Raw genomic sequence first — 24,185 nt, 5'->3', positions numbered from 1 at the left:
AAAGTACTAATTTATAATAACATGAATTTCAATGTGTGAATTCTAGGTCAAACTTCACTGGGAATCATAACAAAGAAATAGAGGCTTGCATCCATATATAGAATTAAAATAAATATGAAAGCTACAAATACAGGCTGATACAAAAGCAGGTTTATTGTACTGGCACTATACACTATTAGCAACAGTGCATTACTAGTTGGTACTGTGGTGTTTCAGAACGGTGAAATTTGATTGCAGAAATTCTTTAGAACATTTTCCTCTCATTTACATAATATTTGCATTCTTGGAAATTTCAATAAACAATTAAACTTGGTTAAAAGATACTTTTTGTTTATATTTTAAATACAGTAATTTTCTAAGCTCAAATAGTTATAGTTTTTTTTTTTTAACCTGTGTGAATGTTCCATGGGATCGTCAAAATTTATGCAGGATTGGGCCAGTTCTTCAATGTGTGTACTGTCCACTGCACTGTAGGATGGTATGGCATCCCTTAGCACCCTTTGCTAAATACAGTCAGTCCTCCCTCCCAGTCATTGTTACAACCAAAAATGCCTTCACAAATTTCTAAATGCCACATATGAGGCAGTAATTACCCTCACTGAGAACTACTGGGATAAAGTGATGAACAGAAGAAATTTGCTGATAGACTCTTGATGAGGGGAGATAAAGAAATAAAAGTTATGTTGAGGAATATTCTGATACCTGCTTTCCAGGTGTAAGGGTTAAGTAAAGAAAAAAAAAGTAACTTCTTTTGGAGGAGGGTATAGCTCAGTGGTAGAGTGCATGCACGAGGTCCTGGGTTCAATCCCCAGTATCTCCATTTAAAAAAAAAGTAACTTCCTTTAATTAATTAGCTAATTAATTCATTTGTTTATAGCAGCCACAGTCTATAAGGCATTTTCACATATCTTACATGTCTCCTGTGAACTTAGCATCTCATTATTTTATAGATGAGTCAGGGCAGATCAGAATTTTTAAGTGAGTTACTAAAAGTCATTTTAATGAAAGCTAGAGTTGTCATCCAGATATGGTTTCAAACCCAGTATTTTTTCCAGTATATCATAGCAATACTAAGATGAAGGCAGAGAAAAAAGTTTTAAGAGAAAAATCTGAGACTTACAGAAAAGCTGGAATTAACAGAACTTTGATTAGACAGATTTGTAGTGACTGTCACTGATACTGTGGGAAGAAAGGTGATCAAAACTTATTGTCAAACTGAGGATTTATTGGGGTGGGTATAGCTCGGTGGCAGAGAGCATGCTTAGCATGCACAAGGTTCTGGCTTCAATCCCCAGTACCTCCCCTAAACCAACAACATCAACAACAAACTGAGGATTTATTAATATATTTCCCCCTTCTTATTCTTATAGGGCCTTAATATGGAGCTGAGTGACATAATGCACAATGTGCAGCGGATATTAAATCGCTATACTGTTGATGAGCATGTGCACTCTGGAAGGAAGATATTCCTTGAAGAACATAAGAAACGGAGAACAAGTTTGCTGGAGAAACTAGCTGCTTATATTAAGTCTGCTGATATTAAAGACAAGACTCTTGCCGACTTCCTGGCCTGGTTGGAAGAATGGCGTAAGTTTCCAGAAGTGGCTTAAAGTTATTAGAAAAGCTAGAGAACAGAAATTTGAAAGATTATAAGTAAATTTATAAGTAAATTTGAAAGATTAGAAGAAGACTAAAGAAGAAAAGACTAAGGAACCGTTGTTCTCTGTTCCAGTAAGAATAAAATAAGGAATATAAAAACTTGCTCACTCAGTATCAGCTTTTCTGGCCTCCTTGCTTTTCTTCAAGCATGCCAGCACGCTCCTCCTAGTGTCTTTATGCTTCCTATTCCCTTCCCTGGAACATTTCCCACCAGGTAGCCAAATGGCTCATTCTCTGCTTGTATCTCACTTTTAAATGAGATATTCTCTGACTATCCCCATTCTCTACCCCTGGCATTGTTCATTATTCTTTAGTCTTCTTTATTTTTGTCTATAACATTTCTTACCATCTGACATACTATATAATTAATGATTTTTATTTTTTATTTTTTATTTTTTGTCTATCTCCTTTCACTAGAATGTAAAAGCATGAAGTCAGGGAATTTGCTATATCTTTAGAGGAGACACTGGTTGAATCAAAGAATGAATAAGCTAAGAACACAAAAAAGAAATTTCATTTAGTTACAAGAAATCTCATGTAATAGGGATTATAAAATACTAGCTAACCTACCAAAGGAATTAACTGGTGTTTAGATCCCCAATATTAAAACACATGTTTTAGGTATCTACTTTCCTAAAGTCAGGAAACTAAACCAAATAGACACCTTTTAACCAGATTCATGTTTTCATGTCCAAGACTTACTATTCAGCCTTCTATTCCAAGTCTCTTCTTTTTTTCATTTCTTCATAGAGAAAAGCCTCAGAATAACAATAAGTATGAGATACCTCTATTTCCTAATACTACAATATTGAGTTGTTAGCCAATATTATAAGTCTATATGGTTATAATTATTTTTCTGCACAAAAGTAATTTTTTTTTACCCCTCTTCAAGATGCCATTCTGTCTGGGATGACTGCAATCAATACTGATGAACACTACCACTGGACAGCACAAATGGAGATGTTACCAGAAACATTCAAATCTATTGAGAACAGTGTTAAGATACTGAGCAGGATTAGTACATCTATGCTTGAAGAAAAGAGGAAACAAAAGAAAACAACAGGTAAGTGCTTTAAGACATTGGAAATAGATTTAACTTTTTCTAAAAAAGAGATTTATTGAGTGATAATTTATGTACCATAAAGTTCACCCACATTAATTGTACAATTCAGTGACTTTTAGTAAATTTAGAGTTGTGGAACTGTCACCACAATCTAATTTTAGAACATTTTTATCACCCCCAAAATATCCCTTCAGGCCCACCTGCAGTCAATCTTCATTCCTACCCTCAGACAACCACTAATCTATTTTCTGCCTCAATAGATTTGCCTTTCCTGAATATTTCATAAAATGGAATTATATTTATTTTATGTAGCCTTTTATGTCGGTTATGTCTGTTTTCTTTCATTTAGCATGATGCTTTTGAAGTTCATACATGTTATAGGATTTATCAGTAGCTTCTTCCTTTCTATTGCCAATTGTACACCATTGTTTGCATATACCAAACTTTGTTTACCCACTGAGCAGTTCATGGACATTCGGATTGGTCCCACTTTTTGGCTTTTATAAATAATGCTGCTATCAACACACACATATAAGTTTTTGTGTGGACATAAGATTTTCATGTCTTTTTGGTAGATACCTACTAGTAGAATTTCTACGTCATTTTTGTCTATTGCTGGTAAACTTGTGTTTAGCTCTTTAAGAAATTCTTAACTGATTTCCCAAATGACAGCACCATTTCACATTTCCATCAATGTATTAGGGTTTCAGTTTCTTTACATCCTTGGTAACACTTGTTATTGTCTTTTTTATTACAGCCTTTCTAATAGGTGTGAGGTGGTATTGCATTTGGTTTTAATTTGCATTTCCCATGACTAATGCTGTTGAGCACTTTTTCGTGTGCTTATTTGTCACCCCTATATCTTCTATTCAAATACTTACCTATTTTTATGATTGAGTTTTAAGAGTATCCTTATATATCCTGGATACAAGTCCTTTATCAGAAAAGTGATTTGCAAATATTTTCTCCCAGTGCGTGGCTTGCCTTTCCATTTTCTTAATGGTGCCTCGAAGCCCCAGAGTGTTTAATTTTGATGAAGCTCAATCAATTTATCATTTTTTTCCTTATATTGATCATGGTTTTAGTGTTGTATTAAGCATGTGATTTGGGGGGAGGGTATAGCTCAAGTGGTAGAGCCACATGCTTAGCATGTGGGAGATCCTGGGTTCAATCCTCAGTATTACCTCTAAGAATAAATAAATAAATAAATAAACCTAATTATCTCCCCCTACCGAAAAAAAAGAAAAGAAAAAAAGAACATGTATCAGTCAGGGTTCAACCATGGAAGCAGAACCAGGAGATTATATGTTATCTCTCTCTCCAATCTATCTATTTATCACACTGCAATTGAGGAACAATCCTTTGTATTTTTTAAATCCTTTTAAATTTATTAGGACTTGTTTTATAGCCTAGCATATGATCTATTCTAGACAGTGTTTCATGTGCTCTTGAAAAGAATACTCTGTTGTTGGGTGGAGTGTTCTCCAGTTGGTATATATTGTTGTTCAAATCTTCTACATATATCTTTACTGATTTTCTATCTAATTGTTCTATCCATTATTGAGAGTGGGATATTGAACTCTTCAACTATTATTGTTACTTTTCTCTTTAATTCTGTCAGGTTTTTTTTTTAACATTTTTTTAATTGAGTTATAGTCATTTTACAATGTTATGTAAAATTCCAGGGTAGAGCACAATTTTTCAGTTATACATGAACATACATACATTCATTGTCACATTCTCTTTCGCTGTGAGCCACCACAAGATCCTGTATATATTTCCCTGTGCTACACAGTGCAATCTTGTTTATCTACTCTACATTTTGAAATCCCAGTCTGTCCCTTCCCACCCCCCATCCCCTGGCAACCACAAGTTTGTATTCTATGTCTATGAGTCTGTTTCTGTTTTGTATTTATGTTTTGTTTTGTTTTGTTTTGTTTTGTTTTGTTTTGTTTAGATTCCACATATGAGCGATCTCATATGGTATTTTTCTTTCTCTTTCTGGCTTACTTCACTTAGAATGACATTCTCCATTAACATCCATGTTGCTGCAAATGGTGTCATGTTGTCGGTTTTTATGGCTGAATAGTATTTCATTGTATAAATATACCACATCTTCTTTATCCAGTCATCTGTTGATGGACATTTAGGCCGTGTCCATGTCTTGGCTATTGTAAATAGTGCTGCTATGAACACTGGGGTGCAGGTGTCTTTTTGAAGTAGGGTTCCTTCTGGATATATGCCCAGGAGCGGGATTCCTGGGTCATATGGTAAGTCTATTCCTAGTCTTTTGAGGAATCGCCATACTGTTTTCCACAGTGGCTGCACCAAACTGCATTCCCACCAGCAGTGTTATTTTGTCAGTTTTTGCTTCCTGTATTTTAAGGCTCTGATGTTAGATGTACATGTGTTTATAATTGTGATAGCTTCCTGGTGAACTGACCCTTTCATCATTATAAAATGTCCCTTACTGTCTCTAAAACCATTTTTTTTTTTGCTCGTAATATCTATTTTGTCCAGTCTTAATATAGTCTTTCTAGGTCCCCTGTGGTTACTGCTTGTAAGGTTTTGGGAGAAAGATCACAGAGGTAAAGTACCATTGTCACAATATCATTTCAAGGATACATATTATCAAACGATTTATGACTTGATGTTGACCTTGATCACTTAGCTAAAATAGTGCTTGTCAGGTTTCTTCACTGCAAATTTACTCTTTTCCCTTATTTTGCATACTGTGCTCTTTAAAAGGAAGTCTGTATGTGCAGCCCACATTTAAGGATTGGAGAGTTATGCTCCTCCTCCTCTAGGATGGAGTACCTACATAAATTATTTGAAGTTTTTATGCACAAGAGTTTATCTATTCTCTCTCATTTATTAATTTATTCAATTATTTATTTATATCAAAATAAACTCACAGATATTTAATACTTTGGGTTATAATCCAATACTACCTTATTTTCTAGGTCAAGTTGTTCCAGCTTTGGGCATCAGGACCTCTTTCAGTTGGTTCTTGTGCCCCTTTGACATGCCTCTAGCAATGTGGTTTATTTATGTATATATTTTAGTACTTCCTTACTTTCTGGTACTTACAAGATGCTTCAAGTTCATCTTGAATATTTCCTGCCCCAGTCCTAGAATCTGCCATTTCCCCAAGAATTTCCAGTTCTTTTAATTGGAGAATACTACTAAAAGCCAAGATCCGGTTGCTAGGTGTGATCATTGCTACTGGGGTCATTTCTGTTCAGCCCTCTCATCTGACAGAGCAATAAATAAATAAATAAATAAATAAATAAATAAATAAATAAATAAATAAATGTGTACTAACCCATGAATATATACATATCTCAAAGTATATGTAAAATCATCTATAACTATGTTAAATTAAACATGAGTACTTCTTGATGTCTCTAATGCTAATCCATTATCACATGGATCATTCTAGCCATAATAAATTTCTACACAAAGAGAAATCTGTTCCTACCTTCTACCATTCATTTACTTAATTGCTCAGTTCCAGTATACACGTATAGCAGTATCAGAATTATTAACCCATATCCCTATGGGAAATAATTTATGAACTGGAGTACATTCCTCATATGTAGTTCCTTTTGCCTTCATTCTTACAGAATCCTTTCATTTCCAGTTACTTGGGTCAGCAACACTCTTCCCCCTCTCCCCTCACTCCCACCATTTCTTTCAGTGAGGTTGTGTCATATATTTCTAACACAGTTAGATTCTCTTTTCATAGACTGAATTCCTCCCTAGGCTCCTTTGACCTCCTAGATGGTTATTTTTAAAAATTTGCCTACCTCAAGTTTCGCTCTTTGTACTGTAGAGTTCTGTGGGGTTTGACAAATGTATATTGTCCGTATCCACCATTACAGTATCATATGGAATAGTTTTTCCATCCTAAGAATCTCCTGAGTTTCATCCTTCCCCTCTTTCCCCAAGACTCTGGCAACTACTGCTTTTTTAGTGTCCCTGTAGTTTTGACTTATCAAGAATGTCATGTAATTGGAATTATGTAGTATATAGCTTTTTCAGACTAGTTTCTATCTCTTAGCAATACATGTTTAAGTTTTCTCTGTGTCTTTTTGTGGCTTAATAGCTTAATTTCTTTTTACTGCTGAATACTATTTCATTGTACAGATGTACCAGAGTTTGTTTATCCACCTATTAAAGGATATTTTGGCTGCTTCCAGGTTTTGGTAATTAAGAATAAAGCTACTGTAAACATTCTCATGCAAGTTTTTTTTGTGTGGACATAACTGAGTAAGTATCTAGAAGCATGATTACTGGATCATATGATAAGACTACATTACTCTTTAAGTAATTTTGTAAGAAACTGCCAAACTGTCTTCTCAAGTATTGGTACCATTTTTCATTCTCACCAGCAATAAACAAGAATTCCTGTTGCTCCATATCCTTGCTAGCATTTGCTATTGTCTGTTTTTTGTTTGTTTGTTTGTTTTGGGCGGTTGGCTGTTTTAATGAGTGTGTAACAGTATCTCATTGAAATTTCAATTCGCTAATGACAAGTAATATTGAGCATCTTCTCATATGCTTACTTGCCATTAGTATATATTATTTCTTACCTTCATTTTTAAAAAAAACAAGGGTTGTAGATGCATGCCACTTCGAAAAGGGCATTATTTCAGGGAATGAATGTGATAGACATTCTGTAACACATTTAGAGAAGTGTTTAAAAACACAGTATCAACTATGGATATGTGAATGTTCACTGCAAGCTACTTTTTGACCGGAGTGTTATTTCAGTAAACAGATGTGATAGCTCTCCTATAATACATATAGGGAAGTGTTTAAAAACACATGAAGTAAGGATCGTTATGAGAGTTGTACATGCATGCTACTTTGAGAAGAGTGTTATTTTAGGGAATGGATGTCTTACCTTCACTTTTGGAAGAATAGCTTTGCTGGATATAGAATTCTTGGTGAGCAATATTATTCTTTCAGCACTTTGAATATATAATCCCACTGCATTCTACCTCCATTGTTTCCGCTAAGAAGTGTCTTGTTAAATTTTCTGTGGTTCCCCTGTTCTTAATGAGTCTTCTTAATTGTGATGAGTCATTTTTCTCTTTTTGCTTTAAAGATTCTCACTTTGTCTTGCTTTCAACAGTTTGACTATGATGTTCTTTCTAGATATGGATCTTTTTGTCTTTATCCTACTTAGAATTTGCTGAGCTTCTTGAATGTGTAGATGAATGTTTTTCATGAAATTTGGGATGATTTGGCCATTATTTCTTCAAATATTTTAATGCCCCTCCCCTTCTTCTGGGACTTCTATTGCTTGTACACTGGAACATTGCTTGATGGTGTCCCACAATTCTCTGAAGCTTTGTTCATTTTTCTTTTTTCTTTTTCCTTCCTGTTCTTCAGATAAGACAATATCTTGTAATCTAACATCAAGTTAGCTGCTTATTTCCTTCTGTCATTTCAAATATGCTGTTGAGTGAATTTTTTGTTTCAGTTGTTATACTACTCAACTCTAATTTTTCCACTTGGTTTTCTAATTTCCATCTCTTTATTGATATGTTCTATTTATAGTAATTGTTATACTTTCCTTTTATTTAAAATATAGTTTCTTTTAGTTCTTTGAACATATTTATAATTGCTTCTTTGGATGTCATTTTTTTCTGGTAAGTCCAACATCTTGCCCACCTCCTTGCCCAAGTCCCTGAGACAATTTCTATTGACTGCTTTTTCCTCCTTTGTATGGGTCACATTTTTCTGATTCTTTGCATGCTGCTTTTATGTTGAAAACCAGACATTTTAGATAATATATTGTAGCAACTCTGGATTTTGATTTTCCTTGCAACCTCCAGAGTTTGTTTTTATTGCCTTTTTGGTTTGTTTTCTTAGTGACTTGCCTGGACTAACTGGGTGGAGTCTGTATTCCCCACAGTGAGCAGCTACTGATATCTCTGCTCAGTTTTTCCTTCTTTTTTTCTTTTCATTTTTCTTTTTAAAACCAAATTTTACTTGTTTTTGCTTTTTTTTTAGGGGGCAGAGGTAATTAGGTTTCTTTATGTATTTTTTATTTATTTTTGTTTGTTTGTTTGCTTGTTTTTTTCATTCTCTTTTTTAAATTAATTTTTTATTTTACTTTAATTTTTAGTGGAGGTACTGGGGATTGAACCCAGGACCTTGTGCATGCTAAGCACGCACTCTATTGCTGAGTTATACCCTCCCCCTTTAAACCCAAATTCTAGGGGTTACCTTTGGGTCAGCATAGCTTAGTGGTCAGTCAATGATTAGCTAATCATTAATTAATCCAGTAAGGTTTCTACTCTTTGGTAATGGATCTGTGTATGGGTTAAGGAAATACTGTTTAAGTATTACTTTGCTCCAGATCAAATCAACCCCCTCAGGCAGTAGAGCTGTCAGCCCTCACAGCTTGCCTCACCCTGATAGAACTAGCAGGCCATAGGGCTGGAGAATTGGAGATGAAAGTAGCTCCAGGCTAAAAGATCATAGACTTCCATTGTTCTTACTGAGGTTCAGTACTTTTTCTCGAATAAATTATTCTTAATTTATTGCATGCTTTTGGTCAGTTTCCAAGTCCTAAAATGGTTGTTCTTGTCAGTTTTGTTCAGTTTTGCCATTGCTTTTTTAGGAAAAAATTGCTGAGTTTCTCATTCAGCTCTTTTGGAAATCCCTTCAAATGTCTGACTTCTGTCTGTTCTTTTGTGATCCTTTTGAAAGAACCAAGTTTAGCTTTGATGTAGAAAAAGGAGAAAAGAAAGATAGAAACCCAAGAAATAAAATGGAAAGCACCAAACATAAGCAAAACCCAAGGAAAGTTTTGGCTTACATTACATCTAATCCCAAAATTGTAACTGAAAGTAAGCTGAAGGCACAGCTGAGTTCTCCTAAACTCTGGAAGAAGTTCTAGCTGATTGTGGAAAAAGAGTCATTCTTTTAAAAATAATACTATTTATTTTGGGGCCAAAGTTTCCTCATGAATCTTTACCCTATGTCTACCTGTTAATTTAGGCTAAATTCCTTAGGCTTAGCCATAGACAGAGCACAACACAAAAGAAGAAATGCAATCTCATTATTTTATGGTTTTGTTTTTTTTTTGTATCTTCTAGCATTTAGAGGTTCTCTATGGAAATCCTGGAAAGAAAGAGTTATAAAGCGACCTGCAGCAGCTCATGCTTTAAGACCAGATCAGATGATTAGTGATGAATTTGCAACAAATACAAAGGTTTCAGAAATCCAAGATATGCTACAGGAACTCATAGGTACTGCAATGTTCAATAAATTGGAAAACAATGCTATTAAATATATATCAGCAACAATAAGAAACCTTTCTAAAGCTTTGAGTACACTAAAGGATGAAGTAAAATTTATTAACCTCCAAAGTGCCAATATGTACATAAATGAGACAAGTGAAGGAGAAAAAGAGATTTCCCTGAAGATAGTACAAGATCTCAGTGAAAAAAATGAAATGCTTCAGCAGAAGCTTCAAGAAGCTGAAGAAAAATATGAACAACTCATTCAATCCAAAGGTGTAGAACACCAAGCATTGCCCACATCAACGTTGGAAGTGTTATCTGAGCCTTCTCCACAATCATCCATGGCCGTTAGCCAAGCTCACATAGAAGACAGTATAGACAACATTTTATCCAAAGAATTTAAAAACACTCCAGATGAGGTCCAAAGAAAAGGGACCAAACTCTTGGGGATCAAGTGGGACTCAGCTATTTCATATATAGATCCAGCAGAAATGATTTCAGATTTAACTGACCAGCAATACTCTTTACCTGAAAAAAAACAGAAAAAGTCTTCTGAAGATATCACTGAAGATAAGATATCAGAGAAGAAAGGTGGTGCCTATGAGAAAGATGAGACTAATCAGTATCAATCACAGAAAGGAAAGCATGTGAAAGGTCCACCTGTCCCCAAAACATCTGAATCAAGTTCAAATGATGATAAAGGTAAACACAAAGTTGCAGGGACCAAACTTGATCACCACTTTGAGTTACCAGCACTGGAAGAGAAGAGAAAAGAAATAAAATCTTTTTCTGAAGCCAAATCAAAGTCATCCACTGAATCAAAAAGTCAACATGCCCTTGCTGATTTCCCTTCTACTGACACAAAGAGCCAAGGTGGCAAAAGTGGAACAAGTAGTTTATGGGAACGACTCAGGAAGGCCAAACCTGAATATTCACTTAGCAAAAGCCAAATTTCTTCGGGGAATAAAGAGGAACTTACCACTGAGTCAACAGACAAAGAGGGCAAACATAAGATGAGTAGCCTAGCAGAACCATTCAGGTTGAGCCAACTGGATTATTCCAATGAGAAACTGAAAACAAAAGGAAAGAAACACCAAACCTCTCCAGGAACCACTGCAAGCAAAGAAGAAAAAACTGAAGAGAAGGATATGTTAGTCTCCAACAAGAAAGTCAAGTCTTATGAACTTGTTAAATCACAACCTAGGACAACTAAAGAGACTTCAGACTCTACCAGAGCTCTAGGAAGTCCAGACAGCAAAAATGAACAAAATAACATAGAAGAATTTCAGAAAGCCATAATGGCATTCCTAAAAGAGAAAACTGATAACATAGGAAAGCCTTTGGATAAAAAGACTGTGCCAAAAGAGGAGTTGTTATTAAATATAGCAGAAGTTGAAAAATTAGGAATCATAAAGACAAAAATGGAGGAATATTTCCAAAAAGTGGCTGAATCTGTGACAAAAATCTTGAGAAAATACAAAGATATAAAAAATGCAGGACAAGTTGGAGAGAAACCTATGAAACAAAAAAAGGAAGTCTCATTTATGCCAGGATTGCATTTTCAGAAGCCAATTAGTGCAAAGTCGGAAATTAGTGCCTTACTTTCACATGAGAGCCTTGACCCACTAACTTACAATTTAATACAAATGATCTTGACTGAAATAGAAAGTGAAAGAGATGTTCCAGTAGCCTCAACAGTAGGGAGAGACCATAAGGAGAAGGAAAAACAAAGACAGGAGGAATATTTGCAAGAGGGTCAAAGTAAGAATTTTGGTACAATTTTCAAACACCACTTGCAAGAAGAAAGGAGCTATGAGACGATAAATCAGAATTTGGAGAAGGAAGGGAAATGGCTCCCAGTGAAGGAGGGAAAGCAAAGGCAACAGAGGCAGATACAGTGGCAAGAAGAAGAGGTGTGGAAGGAACAGCAAAAACAGAGGATGCAAAAGCAGACTAAGCCAGATGAGAAGCAAAAGCAAGGGGAAGAGGAGAGAGAAGGGCATCAGAAGCCAAAGCAGCAGCAGCTGGAAGCAGGGAAGCAAAAAATAAAAGAGCAAGGGGTGCTCTTGGAGAGGGAGAAAAGACAGCAGATGATGCAGGTTCAGGAAGTGAGACACCTGGAGCAAGAAAGCAGTTGGGAGAGAGAGGAGGAGAAGCAGAAGCCAAGGAGAAAGGTAGAGGACCATGAAAGGCAGAGTCAGAAAACAGCAAAGGATCAAACGAAGACTTCTGAAGAGCTAGAACAGTTTCTCAGTCAAACTTCAGTGACATTGCCTCCCACGTGGAAGAGCATAACAAAAGATGCATTCCAGTTACAGCAAACAAAAAAGTTCAAAAGGAATCTTAAGAAATTAGAGATTCTTGAGGAAGGACAGCACCCCATACCAATCACTCCTCCCACTTTCACAGATTCTTCCTCACCCAGGGTCTTTTCTATTTCTGGACAGTCTCCCACAAAGTCCATCACTCTTACCCCTCAGCAGGCTCAGGCAATAGAAATTGATCTCACCCCTGAGGAGACCCAGACACTGGGAATCGCTCCTACCTCTCATCACTTTCAGGCATTGGAGGAAACCCCTACTTCTAAGATGTCCCAGGGTTTGGAAGCAGCCCACATACTTGAGCAGGCACAGGCAGTGAGGACTCTTCTCATTCTTGACCAGATCCTTAAATCGAAGACCCCTTTCAAACTTCAGCAGGAACAGGTATTAGAGGCATCTCTCACTCCAGAACAAGCCCAGGTACTGAGGATCCCAATTACCCCTGAGCAGGCCAAGGCAGAGGGGACCACTGTCACACCTGAGCAGGCCTACGCTCAAAGCATCACCCTCACCCCCCAGCAGGCCCAGGCACTGGGGGTCACACTCACCCCTGAGCAGGCCCAGGCTCAAAGCATCACCCTCACCCCTCAGCAGGCCCAGGCATTGGGGGTCACCCTCACCCCTCAGCAGGCCCAGGCACTGGGGGTCACACTCACCCCTGAGCAGGCCCAGGCTCAAAGCATCACTCTCACCCCTCAGCAGGCCCAGGCATTGGGGGTCACCCTCACCCCTCAGCAGGCCCAGGCACAGGGGGTCACTCTCATCCCTCAGCAGGCCCAGGCTCAAGGCATTACCCTCACCCCTCAGCAGGCCCAGGCACTGGGGATCACACTCACCCCTCAGCAGGCCCAGGCACTGGGGGTCACTCTCATCCCTGAGCAGGCCCAGGCTCAAGACATCACCCTCACCCCTCAGGAGGCCCAGGCACTTGGGGTTACACTCACTCCTCAGCAGGCCCAGGCATTGGGGGTCACACTTACCCCTGAGCAGCCCCAGGCTCAAGGCATCACCCTCACCCCTCAGGAGGCCCAGACACTGGGGGTCACACTCACCCCGGAGCAGGCCCAGGCTCAAAGAGTCACCCGTACCCCTCAGCAGGCCCAGGCACTGGGGGTCACACTCACCCCTGAGCAGGCCCAGGCTCAAAGCATCTCCCTCACCCCTCAGCCGGCCCAGGCACTGGGGGTCACTCTCACCCCTCAACAGGCCCAGGGTTTGGGGGTCCCTTTCACTTTAGAACAGGCTCAAGTATTGCAGGTTTCTCTCTCTCCAGAACAGTTTGGAGAATTAGGGGCCCCTCTCCTCTCAGATAAAGTCTATGACTTAGAATCTCCCCATACCCCAGAACAAATCCAACTTTTGGGAACCCCGTTCACCCCAGGACAGGCCCGTTCCATGGGTATTACCCTTATGTCTGAGCAGGGTCTAAAATCTAGACCTTCTCTCATTAATGAGCAGCCCTCACGATGGTTGGTTGGTCCTCCTTCAGGATATACCCTGGGAGTTGAGGTCTTTTCCATTGCTGATAAATCTGTAACAGCAAGTGCTCCTCACATTCCTAAGCAGTCTCCTGCATCACCTGCTCCTGTTGCTGAGAAGTCCCCTATATTTGAGGTCTCTTCTACTCCTCTGCAGATATCAAGGTCTCCTCTTACACAAGCCCCCCTTGCCCCTGGGAAATCTGTAGGAATGAGGATTCCTTCAGACCCTGGGAAGCTCCTGGCACCACAGACTTTTCCTTCCTCTAGACAGACCCCAGTTTCTCAGGGTCAATCCACCTCTGTTCAGCTCCCAACACCAGTTCACAGCCTAATATCTGGGTTTCCTCCCATTCCAGGGCAGCCCCTTGCACTGGAGGCCCTTCTTAGTTCTAGGCAGTTTCTCATATCTAAGGACTCTCTTCTGATTTCCCAGTCACCTCAGATATCGAAGCTCCCTGTTGTCCCCAGACAGTCCCTTATATCTGGAGTCCTACCCACCTCTGCACAGATTCCCAGTGTCTGGGCTCCTCTCTCTCCAGGGAAGCCCTTGGTTCCTGGGGCCTCTTCCATCCCTGGAGGGCTCTTGGAATCTAGACCCTTAACCCTCTCTGAGCAGCCTCAGGTATTCCAGACCCCTGCCACCCATGAGCAATCTCCCTATCTACAAGCCCCTTTTACCCTTAGGCAGCATCTGGCACCAGCGACCCTTCCTGGGCAAGCTTCCTCACTATGGATCCCTCCTACCCCTGGGTCTTCCCCAACACTATGGGTGCCCTCAATCCCCGCAAAACCCCAGAAAGATTTATCCTCTTCTGTCTCTAAGAAAAGTAAGGGAAGACTGCCAATTATTTCTTCTCTGAAGTCTAAATCAGCATTGGTCCATCCCAGTGCTCCAAATTTCAAGGTACCTCAAGCCCCTTTCACCACTAAGAAGTTCCCAATATCAGAGGTCTCTGACACTTATAAAGAAATCCAGATACCCCAAGATCCTTTTGCCATGGAACAACATAGAACATTTCAGTCTTGTCTCACTGATTACAGGACACCAGTATCACAAACCCCTGATAAGGGGGAACTTCCCACTCTCATGAAGCCTGTAACATCACTACCTTCTCTTACTATTCAACTACCCAAGACATCTCAGAGCTCACTTTCTGAATGGGACCAGAAAACCCGATTCCCTCCCATAGATAAGTCCTGGATTCTGACTTCAGTTTCAGGTACCAAGAAACCCAAGATTATGGCACCCACTTCCTATCCTCAAGAGCTCAAAGAGAAGTATTTTGTTGATGTGGAGGCTCAACGGAAGAACCTGATTCTCTTAAGTCAGGCCACAAAAGCTTCTGGACTCCCTTCACAACTACATACAATGGCTAGGAATCTCATAATTGAGACCCTTCATACGGACGCAGTTCGGCTAAGATACCTATTCCGCAAGTACATTGCCTATAGGCTGATCCAGCGTGCAAGGTAGATGTAAATATTGTGTGTCCAGTTTTCTGGTTTAGTCCTAATTTCAAATATCCTCCCTATTGATCTATAAGTATATAGATATTTGTCAGATCAGATGTTCTAAAAGATTCTTTTATAGATATATATGGGATGGAAGCATATTTAAGATAGCAAAGGAGATAATACTTTTTAGGAAATAAGAAATGTCATGTAACATGTTCCATTATAATCTATTTATATCTCTAGGAGAGATGCTAAGGTATATTTTGTTGATCATGGTTGATCTCCAAAATATCAACTTCAAAAGTTTAGAAATGCTTCCCGTTAATCTGAATTATTTTCACCTTCTTGGGTTCACCAGAAGATCTATGACTCTTAAAGTAGGAGATGCCAGGTTTATTATGTACCAGGTGTTGCTATTGCAGCCTTGCTGCTAGAGTGACCTGGAGGAAACAGGTTCTAGTTCTGATTTTTTAAGATTGTAAATATCAGAAATTGGTCAGGGAAATGGCCAATTAGCCTACCATTCTTAGCGTTTGTGTTTGAGGTTACCAACTTGTTATTTTGGGAAATTTTTAAATTGTGTTATTTTTTAACGTAGAATTTTTTTTCTTTTTTTCTAATAGTTGATATACAATATTGTGTTAGATTATTTTTTTAACCTAAAATTACAAGATGCCAAACTAAGACCTATGATAGAAAAGATTATCATTAATTATAGGAATAATTTATGTCATTAACTCAACAAGTATTTATTGAACGTACACTATGCAGCACGCATTGTTCCAGGTGCTAGGGATACAGCAGTAAATAAAGTACCCTGTTCTCATGAAATTTACATTTTTGAGGACTGAATTCATTTGGAAACTGAGGACTGGAACAACAAGGTGCAAAAGAAAGACTTATCCAAGATCTAGTTCCAAATTTTCATTTCAAAGCTTAAGTAATCTAATTGTTGAAAAATGTTCTGCTCTATACCTGTCTTTAATTTTCTCTTTCCAGACTGAAAGGTCGCAGTCTTTTAAATCTATTCTCACATATAAACACTTTCTTCTACTTGAGCATTTTAAATAACATGTTTCTGGTCATTCTCCAGTTCCCTTATGCCTTTTCTCTTTGTTATACTTAAATTAAAAAATAAGTTACACATTCATTTGGTACAATATTTTAAACTTACGAATGGTAGAGTGAAAATCCTCCTTAATAGCCTTATTCTTGGCCATTGGGCCCCTCCCTGAGGTCTACTAATGTATGTCAATCCAGAAATATTTTCTGCATATGTAGAAAGGTAATATTCTCTTTTATCCCCACTTTAAATAAAGTTATGATGTTTGTTTTTTTCCATAACAAGTTAGATATTAGGTATTAGATAACTTAGGTATTAGTATATAAAGAGCCTTCTCATTCATTTCATAGCTTCATAGTACTCCAAAGTCTGGATTTATCAGAATTTACTTAACCTCTGATGGACATTTATACTGTTTTCAAAATTTTGGATTATAAAAATATACTTCAATGAACAATGTGTACAATACATTTGTGTGCATGTATGTATGTGTGTTCCTAGAAGTAGAATTTCTAGATCGAGGGTAAGCATTTTGTAATTATGATACAAAAATGTCAAATTGTTCTCTAAAGAGGTCGTAACAATTTATATATATTGATCAGCATTATAAAAGAGCATTTCCCCACATCAAGACTAACATGAAATATTATTTTTTTGTTCATTGCCAATGTAATAAATAAAATATGGCATTTCAGTGCTATTATTTGCATTACTTTTATTGTTGGTTAGGTTAAGTATCTTCACATTCTTAAGAGCTTTCATTTTCTGTGAAGATTCTACTCAAATATTTTGCCCATTTTTCAAGTGGGTTGTCAAGTTGCTTTTTTAATTGATTTGTGGGACCTGTTGAAATATTTGGAAAGTTAGCCCCTCAACTGTGTTATAAATTGTCAAACTTCCTCCACTTGTGTTTTGACTCTGCTTTTGGTACATTTTGCTTTCTAGAAAATTTTGATTTTTATGTGTTTATATTAATATTCTTAATAATGTTTTGTGCCTTATTTAGGAAGGCCCTCTCCACTCTGAGAAATATTAAACAATTATTTTTAGGTTTCTTTTAGTATTTTTATGATTGGTTATTATTTTTTACTTGTTTCATATTTATATCTTTGATTCACAGCTTTCTCTTGTAAGATATTCTTGTGATTTCTTCTTTCTCCCACATGATTGCACAGTTTTTTACAAAATAACCTACTTTTCCCCCACTAATTGGAATGTGTGTCCTGCAGGAGCGTTTTAAAGTTTTCATCTAGATCTTGCATATTCTTCCATAAGTGTATGATCTGGTAGTTTCCATTTTTGTTGTTGCTGTAACCATTGTAAATGGACTCTTTTCTCCTATGATATCTTCTAAGTGGTTCTTATTTGTACAAATGAAGGCTAGATTTCTCTATATAATTTTTTATGTAGCCATCTTACAGTATTCAAAAGCATGTGAAAGTTTTTCAGTTGATATTGAGCTCCAACTATATAATCAATATTACCTGCAAATAATGATTTTTTACATCTAGATTTTCTAGTTTTTAAACATCTCATTTCTGTCTCTTGACTACCTGAATTGGTTAGTAGCTTCAGAACTATGTTAAAAAATATTGATGGCCTCAAGGCCATCTTTGTTCATTTCACTCTCCCTGAGTAACAGCTAGTAGTGCCTTTCTATGGACCCATGTTTTTTTTTTAGGAAAAGTTCATCTTCAAGAACATTTAAAAACATTGTTTAGGGAATTCCTCACAATTATGTGGATTCCCCATGTGCACATAATAAAGTTTATTTTCTCCTATTAAAAAAAAAGATTATTTATATTTATATTCTCCTTTCTGAAAAAGTCATAAAACATCTCTAACTTCAGTCAATTTCATTTTTAGGGGGACTTATTTTCTCCACTCCTGTGGAGAAATGTTAAGTCCTTCTTTCATTAATTATTAAAATATAAATATAAATTGACTAGAAATATAGTGTGATAGTAGACATCTTTCTAGTATTTGTCATTTAAAAACATTGGCTTTTGGGTTGAAATTCCCATTTAGTTTTTTTGTTTGTTTCTTTTTTTCATTCAAATTCTAACTTTTTGTTTTGTTTTGAGGGGGAGGTAATTAAGTTTGTTTATTTACTTATTTATTTATTTGATGGAGGTACTGGGGATTGAACCCAGGACCTTGTGCATGCTAAGCATGCATTCTACCACTGAGCTATACCCTCCCCTTCTGTTTCATTTCTTTTTTAATCAAGAGTGGATGTTGAATTATGTTAAATTTGTTTAAATCACATTTTTTAAGTGTGATTTCAGCACTTTATTTTCATGCATATTAAAGAAAATATTTTCTCCTCAGATCTTCTAATACAATTAATTATTTTAAACTACCATTGCATTCCTTGAATTCCTGCTAATATTTTATTTAGGTTTTTTTTTTTTTTTGCATTGACATTCATTAGTAAGTTTGGATGGTCATTTACTTCTTTTGTGCTATCTTTATCAAATTTCGGTATAATTTTAAGTTTGTAACATTTTTAAAATGTGAAAGCTTATCTTTTTCTATGCTCTGGAACAGTTTAATTAAAAAATTAGCTGTTCTTTTAATGTTTGCCAGATTTCACCTCTGATATTATATGGGCTTGGTACTTTTGTGGGGGAGTTCTTTAACAACTTTCTTAATTTTTATATGTCAATTAAATTGTTTAGATTTATTGAAGATTTTGAAGACTTAAGTGACATGATCTGACCTGTTTCAGTAAAATCATTTAAAAATTGAAATATCTAAATCAACATGTTACAACAATACTTAATTTATACAATTATAACTTTAATCCTATCAAGGGTCAATTAATTCATTTTTTCCAGAAAGCTCTTCTTTAATATTTAATGTTATAATAATCAAATCACCAACAAGTATAACAGGAATTAAACATTGAAAAGTGAAAGATTTCACAATAAAAATGGTTGAGTCAAGAAGACACTAACATTACATGGGAAAGATAATATAAAGTATAATAATATAAACTATTTTTGAATAAAGAAAGTTTTGTAGAACCTCTGTAAGTAAAGATTCCATGTTTAAATGCTGAAATACAGTTTTAGAATTGTATTACCACATAATCAGTGTAATAAACCTGAGAAGTAATGATGGAGTGAATGTAAAATTAGACCAGATACTGATAATGAAACATTTCATTTCCATACACATGGGGGAAAGTCCTTAAAGATACTAAATGTTGTGGTGACTACATTGGATTCAACTTATTTAATTCATTGACTTTTTAAAATATCTACTACATGCCAGGGGCTGGGTTAGGCCCAGGGGGTGAAGGGTGGAAGGATACAAAAATGGATAAGTCATATCCTTCCCTTGAGGGCACACAAATCTACTCAGAGATAGTCACACAAACAGAGGATTATATAGTATGGTGTGGAAAGAACAACGATGGTATAATACCAACTCTGTACAAGAGGACTGAGGAGAGAGAGTTAAGTAAAGCTTCTAGGAATCCAGACCTTGGAACTATGCCTCAAAGAACTAACCAGTAAAGTCAGTAAGACAGGAAAAGGCAGAGTGTCTAGCAGAGCAGCGAAAGGAAGCAAGAAGCAGCAAAACGTGTGTGCGCATGTGTCTGGGGAAACTAGTAATTGTTTTGGGGCACCACGAACCATATTCATATAATATAGCAAATTTAATTATAAATGTTGTGTTTGTTCTGACTGCTCCACCAATTAGCCATTCCCCATCTCTCTCCCTCTCCTCGGGCCACCCTATTCCCTGAGACACAATAATATTGAAGTTAGGCCAATTAATAACCCTACAGTGGCCTCTAAGTGTTCAAGTAAAAGGAAGAGTCACACGTCTCTCATTTTAAATCACAAGCTAGAAATGAATGAGCTTAGTGAGGAAGGCATGTTGAAAGCTGAGAAAGGCTTCAAGTTAGGCCTTTTGCACCAGTTTGCTAAGTTGTGAATGCAAAGGAAGTTCTTGGAGGAAATTAAAATGCTACTCCAGTGAACATATGAATGATAAGAAAGCCAAATAGCCTTATGGCTAACACAGAGAAAGTTTAGTGGTTTGGATAGAAGATCAAACCAGCCACAACATTCCCTTAAGTGAAAGTCTATTCCAGAGCAAGGCCCTAACTCTTTTCAATTTTATGAAGGCTGAGAGAGATGAGGAAGCTGCAGAAGAAGAGCCAGAAGCTAGCAGAGCTTGGTTCATGAGATTTAAGGAAAGAAGCCTCTCCATAATACATAAGTGCAAGGCAGCAAGTGCTGATGTAGAAGCTGCAGCAAGCTATCCAGATCTAGCTAAGATTAGTAACGAAGGTAGCTACACTAAAGAACAGATTTTCACTGTAGAACAAACAGCCTTATATTGGAAGAAGATGCCATCTAGGACTTTCATAGCCAGAGAGGAGAAGTCAATGCCTGGCTCCAAAGCATCAAAGCTTCAAAGGACAGATTGACTCTCTTGTTAGGGGCTAATGCAGCTGATGACTTTAAGTCAAAACCAGTACTCATTTACCATTCCAAAAATCCTTTGGCCCTTCAGTTAAGCTTAATCTACTCTACCTGTGTTCTATCAAAGCTTAGATTGACAACATGGTTTACTAAATATTTTAGGCCTACTGTTGAGACCTACTGCTCAGAAAAAAAAGATTTCTTTCAAAATATGACTGCTCATTGACAACACACCTGGTCACCCAAGAGCTCTTATGAAGATGTACAATGAGATTCATGTTGTTTTCATGCCCAATAACACAACATCCATCCTGCAGCTCATGGATCAAGGAGTAATTGTAGCTTTCAAGATATATTATTTAAGTCTTATTATATATTTCATAAGGCTATACAGTAGCTTCCATAGATCATAATTCCCTGATAGATCTGGGCAAAGTCAATTGAAAACCTTCCGGAAAGGATTCATCATTCTAGATACATTAAAGATCATTTGTGATTCATGGAAAAAGGGCAAAATATCACCATTAACAGGAGTTTGGAAGAAGTTAACTCCAAACTTCATGGATGACTTTGAGCAGTTCAAGACTTCAGTGGAGGAAGTAACTGCAGATGTGGTAGAAATAGCAAGAGAACTAGAATTAGAAGTAGAGCCCCAAAATGTAACTGAATTACTGCAATCTTATGATGAAGCTTAAACAGATGAAGAATTGCTTCTTATGGATGAACAAAGTGGTTTCTTGAGATGGAATCTACTTCCAATGAAGATGCTAGGAAGATTGTTGGAATGACAACAAATGATTTAGAATATTACATAAACTTAGTGGATAAAGCAGTGGCAGTGTTTGAGAGGATTGACTCCAATTTTAAAAGAAGTTCTATTGTGGGTAAAATGCTATCAAACAGTACTGCATGCTACAGAGAAATCATGAAAGGCCAAGTTAGTGAATGCAAACTTCACTGTTGTCTTATTTTAAGAAATTGCCACAGCCACCCCAAACTTCAGCAACCACCATCCTGCTGCATCAGAAGTCATCAACATCAAGGCAAGACCCTCCACCAGCTCAGATGATGGTTAGCATTTCTTAGCAATACAGTACTTTTAAATTAAAGTATGTACATTGTTTTTCTGACATAATGCTATTGTGCACTTAACAGACGGCAGTATAGCATAAACATAACTTTTATATGCATGGGGGGAAAATGTGACTCACTTTATTGCTATATTCACTTTATTGTGGTGGTCTGGAACTGAACCGACAGGTATGCCTGTAGTTTGTTGCTGGTAGAACACAAAGAATAAGCAAGATGTGGAGATGTGGCAAGAGATGAGATGGCAAAGAAAGATCAGATCAGAGAAAATCCTAAATGGCATGCTAACAAACTTGCATTTTGTTTTGTACATCACAGAAGATTTTTGAAGAATTCTTAACAAGGGAAATAAAATGCTAATAATGTGGAAGATGGATTTAAGGGAAATAAAGCTTTATGCAGAGGCATAAGTTAGGACGAGCTGGCACCCTCTCAAAAGTTTTGAAGGAAGGTAAAGGTGAGAGAGGAATATTTCCTAAGAGTCAAATATTTCCTGTTATCTGGAAGGGATTCTTTGCTAGGGTGATATTTTAACAGCAGAACTCATACAAAAGAAGGGCATCAGTGTCAGGCAGTCTGGAGGAGTCTGTAATAAAAAGTAGAATCACTGCACATCTGAAACAGTAAAAACTGATAGACTAAAGGAAATATAAGTTTCACAGGGGAAACACAAGTTGCTTAATCTAGAATCCTTTGAGGAAACATTGTATGGACAATGAAAAACTAAATGAAAATAAATTATTTAAAGCTAGTTGTGTGTATACAGTGGATTATAAAGTATCTACAAAGAACAGGAACTTTAGATATGTTACTGCATTTAACTTGGAGATGGGGAATCAGTTTCAGAAAGTGCATCCTATTTGTCCAAGTTACACAGGCACAGCTAGTATGTGGTACAGCTGAATTTAAAAAGCCCATTTTGAAAATTTATACTGTACTAAACTACATATTATAGTGCATTGCCTTGGAGTAGGGAATGTAATAGTTTTATATCCAAATCCTAATCATAGTTTCACTTTGAAGTCAGGAAGACCTTGGCTTGAATTTCCGGTTCTGAACGTCTCTGAGACTCAAATGTGCTGACTCAAATTTGTAAAATGGATGTAGTAATAATTACTTCAAAGAATGGTTGTGAAGATTAAGTGAAACAATATATTTTAAAATATTAAAAATATTTACTTAATGTAAATTTAAAAATAGAAATAAAATTCCTAGCACAGTGATTGATGCATAGTAGATGCTCAGTAAATGTAAAAGCACCTTCCCTTGAATCATAATCCTATATCAAATTGTATAAAAATATTCATTAGGATAGGGCAGTATTTTATCAATATATGTGCAATTTGCCAAGAGATTGGGGGAAAAAGGTAGGAAGAGATGAATGAATGTTTCTAGATAGGGAATTTTAAATGAGATACCTCAGTGGTTACTATTGGATGGGGTGTTTAGATTATTTGATTATTTTAAAATGCATAAACAATAAAATTCCTAAGCTTGAAATGAAACTGTAAACTTTTCCAAGTAGTGACACATGACTTCAATAAGGAAAAAGTATGGGAAAGATCTAAAAGACTGTGTGAACAGACAGAAAAACAGCAGGAAAGATTTGCTGTGAAAAACAAGGATCTAATGCATAGCATAGTGATTATAGTCAACAATACTGTATCATAAACTTCAAAGCTGCTAAGAGACTAAATCTTAATTTTTCTCATCACAAAAGGAAATGATGATGATAATCATGAGACATGATAGAGGGGTTAGCTAACACTATGGTGGTAGTCATATTGCAATATATAAATGTATCAAGTCAACACACCTTAAACTTACAATCATTTATATCTCATATATTATATATATATATATATATATAAAATCACTTGTGTCAGATATGTATAAAAGATAGTTATTAGAATGCTACCCGCTTGCTTCATTGAGAACACTGTTATTTATAGGAATGGATGTGATAGGCATTCTGTAATGCGTGAAAAGAAGTGATTAAAAACACATGTAGTAAAGATAGTTATAGGAGTGGAAAAAATAAAAATAAAAATCACCTATGGGATATGGAAAAAACCCTAAGGCTTTGGGAAAATAAATTTAATTAAAATCAACAAATTAAATTAATTCAGAAAGCAAATATATTTAAGTATTAAATAATCCATATATATAATACGTTCTAAGCTATTATTTATAACCCACAAAAAGAGACCTAAGAGTTATTTCCTTACCCCATATATATATATATAATATATATATTCAGAAAAATTCCTTCAATGGGTTCCTATTGCCTATCCCCTAAAAGAATCCAAACTCAACATGTCTTTTAAAGCCTTCCATAATCCAGCTATTT

At 36.6% G+C, this 24,185-nt stretch overlaps 1 protein-coding gene across 1 annotated transcript in view; it reads left to right on the top strand.

The window, feature by feature from the left end:
• FAM186A (family with sequence similarity 186 member A) overlaps nt 1–24,185 on the top strand; it is a 61,380-nt gene that overhangs the window by 23,455 nt on the left and 13,740 nt on the right. The window contains exons 2-5 of the mRNA XM_031463625.2: nt 1,371–1,587; nt 2,552–2,722; nt 9,838–14,153; nt 14,229–15,256. Coding sequence (XP_031319485.2) covers nt 1,371–1,587; nt 2,552–2,722; nt 9,838–14,153; nt 14,229–15,256 — 5,732 coding nt within the window. The remainder of the gene's footprint in view (nt 1–1,370; nt 1,588–2,551; nt 2,723–9,837; nt 14,154–14,228; nt 15,257–24,185) is intronic.

The sequence above is a fragment of the Camelus dromedarius genome, chromosome 11 (assembly GCF_036321535.1).
Source record: "Camelus dromedarius isolate mCamDro1 chromosome 11, mCamDro1.pat, whole genome shotgun sequence".
NCBI lineage: Eukaryota > Metazoa > Chordata > Mammalia > Artiodactyla > Camelidae > Camelus > Camelus dromedarius.
The sequence above is the reverse complement of the archived record's forward strand: the minus strand, read 5'-3'. Positions and strand labels throughout refer to the sequence as shown.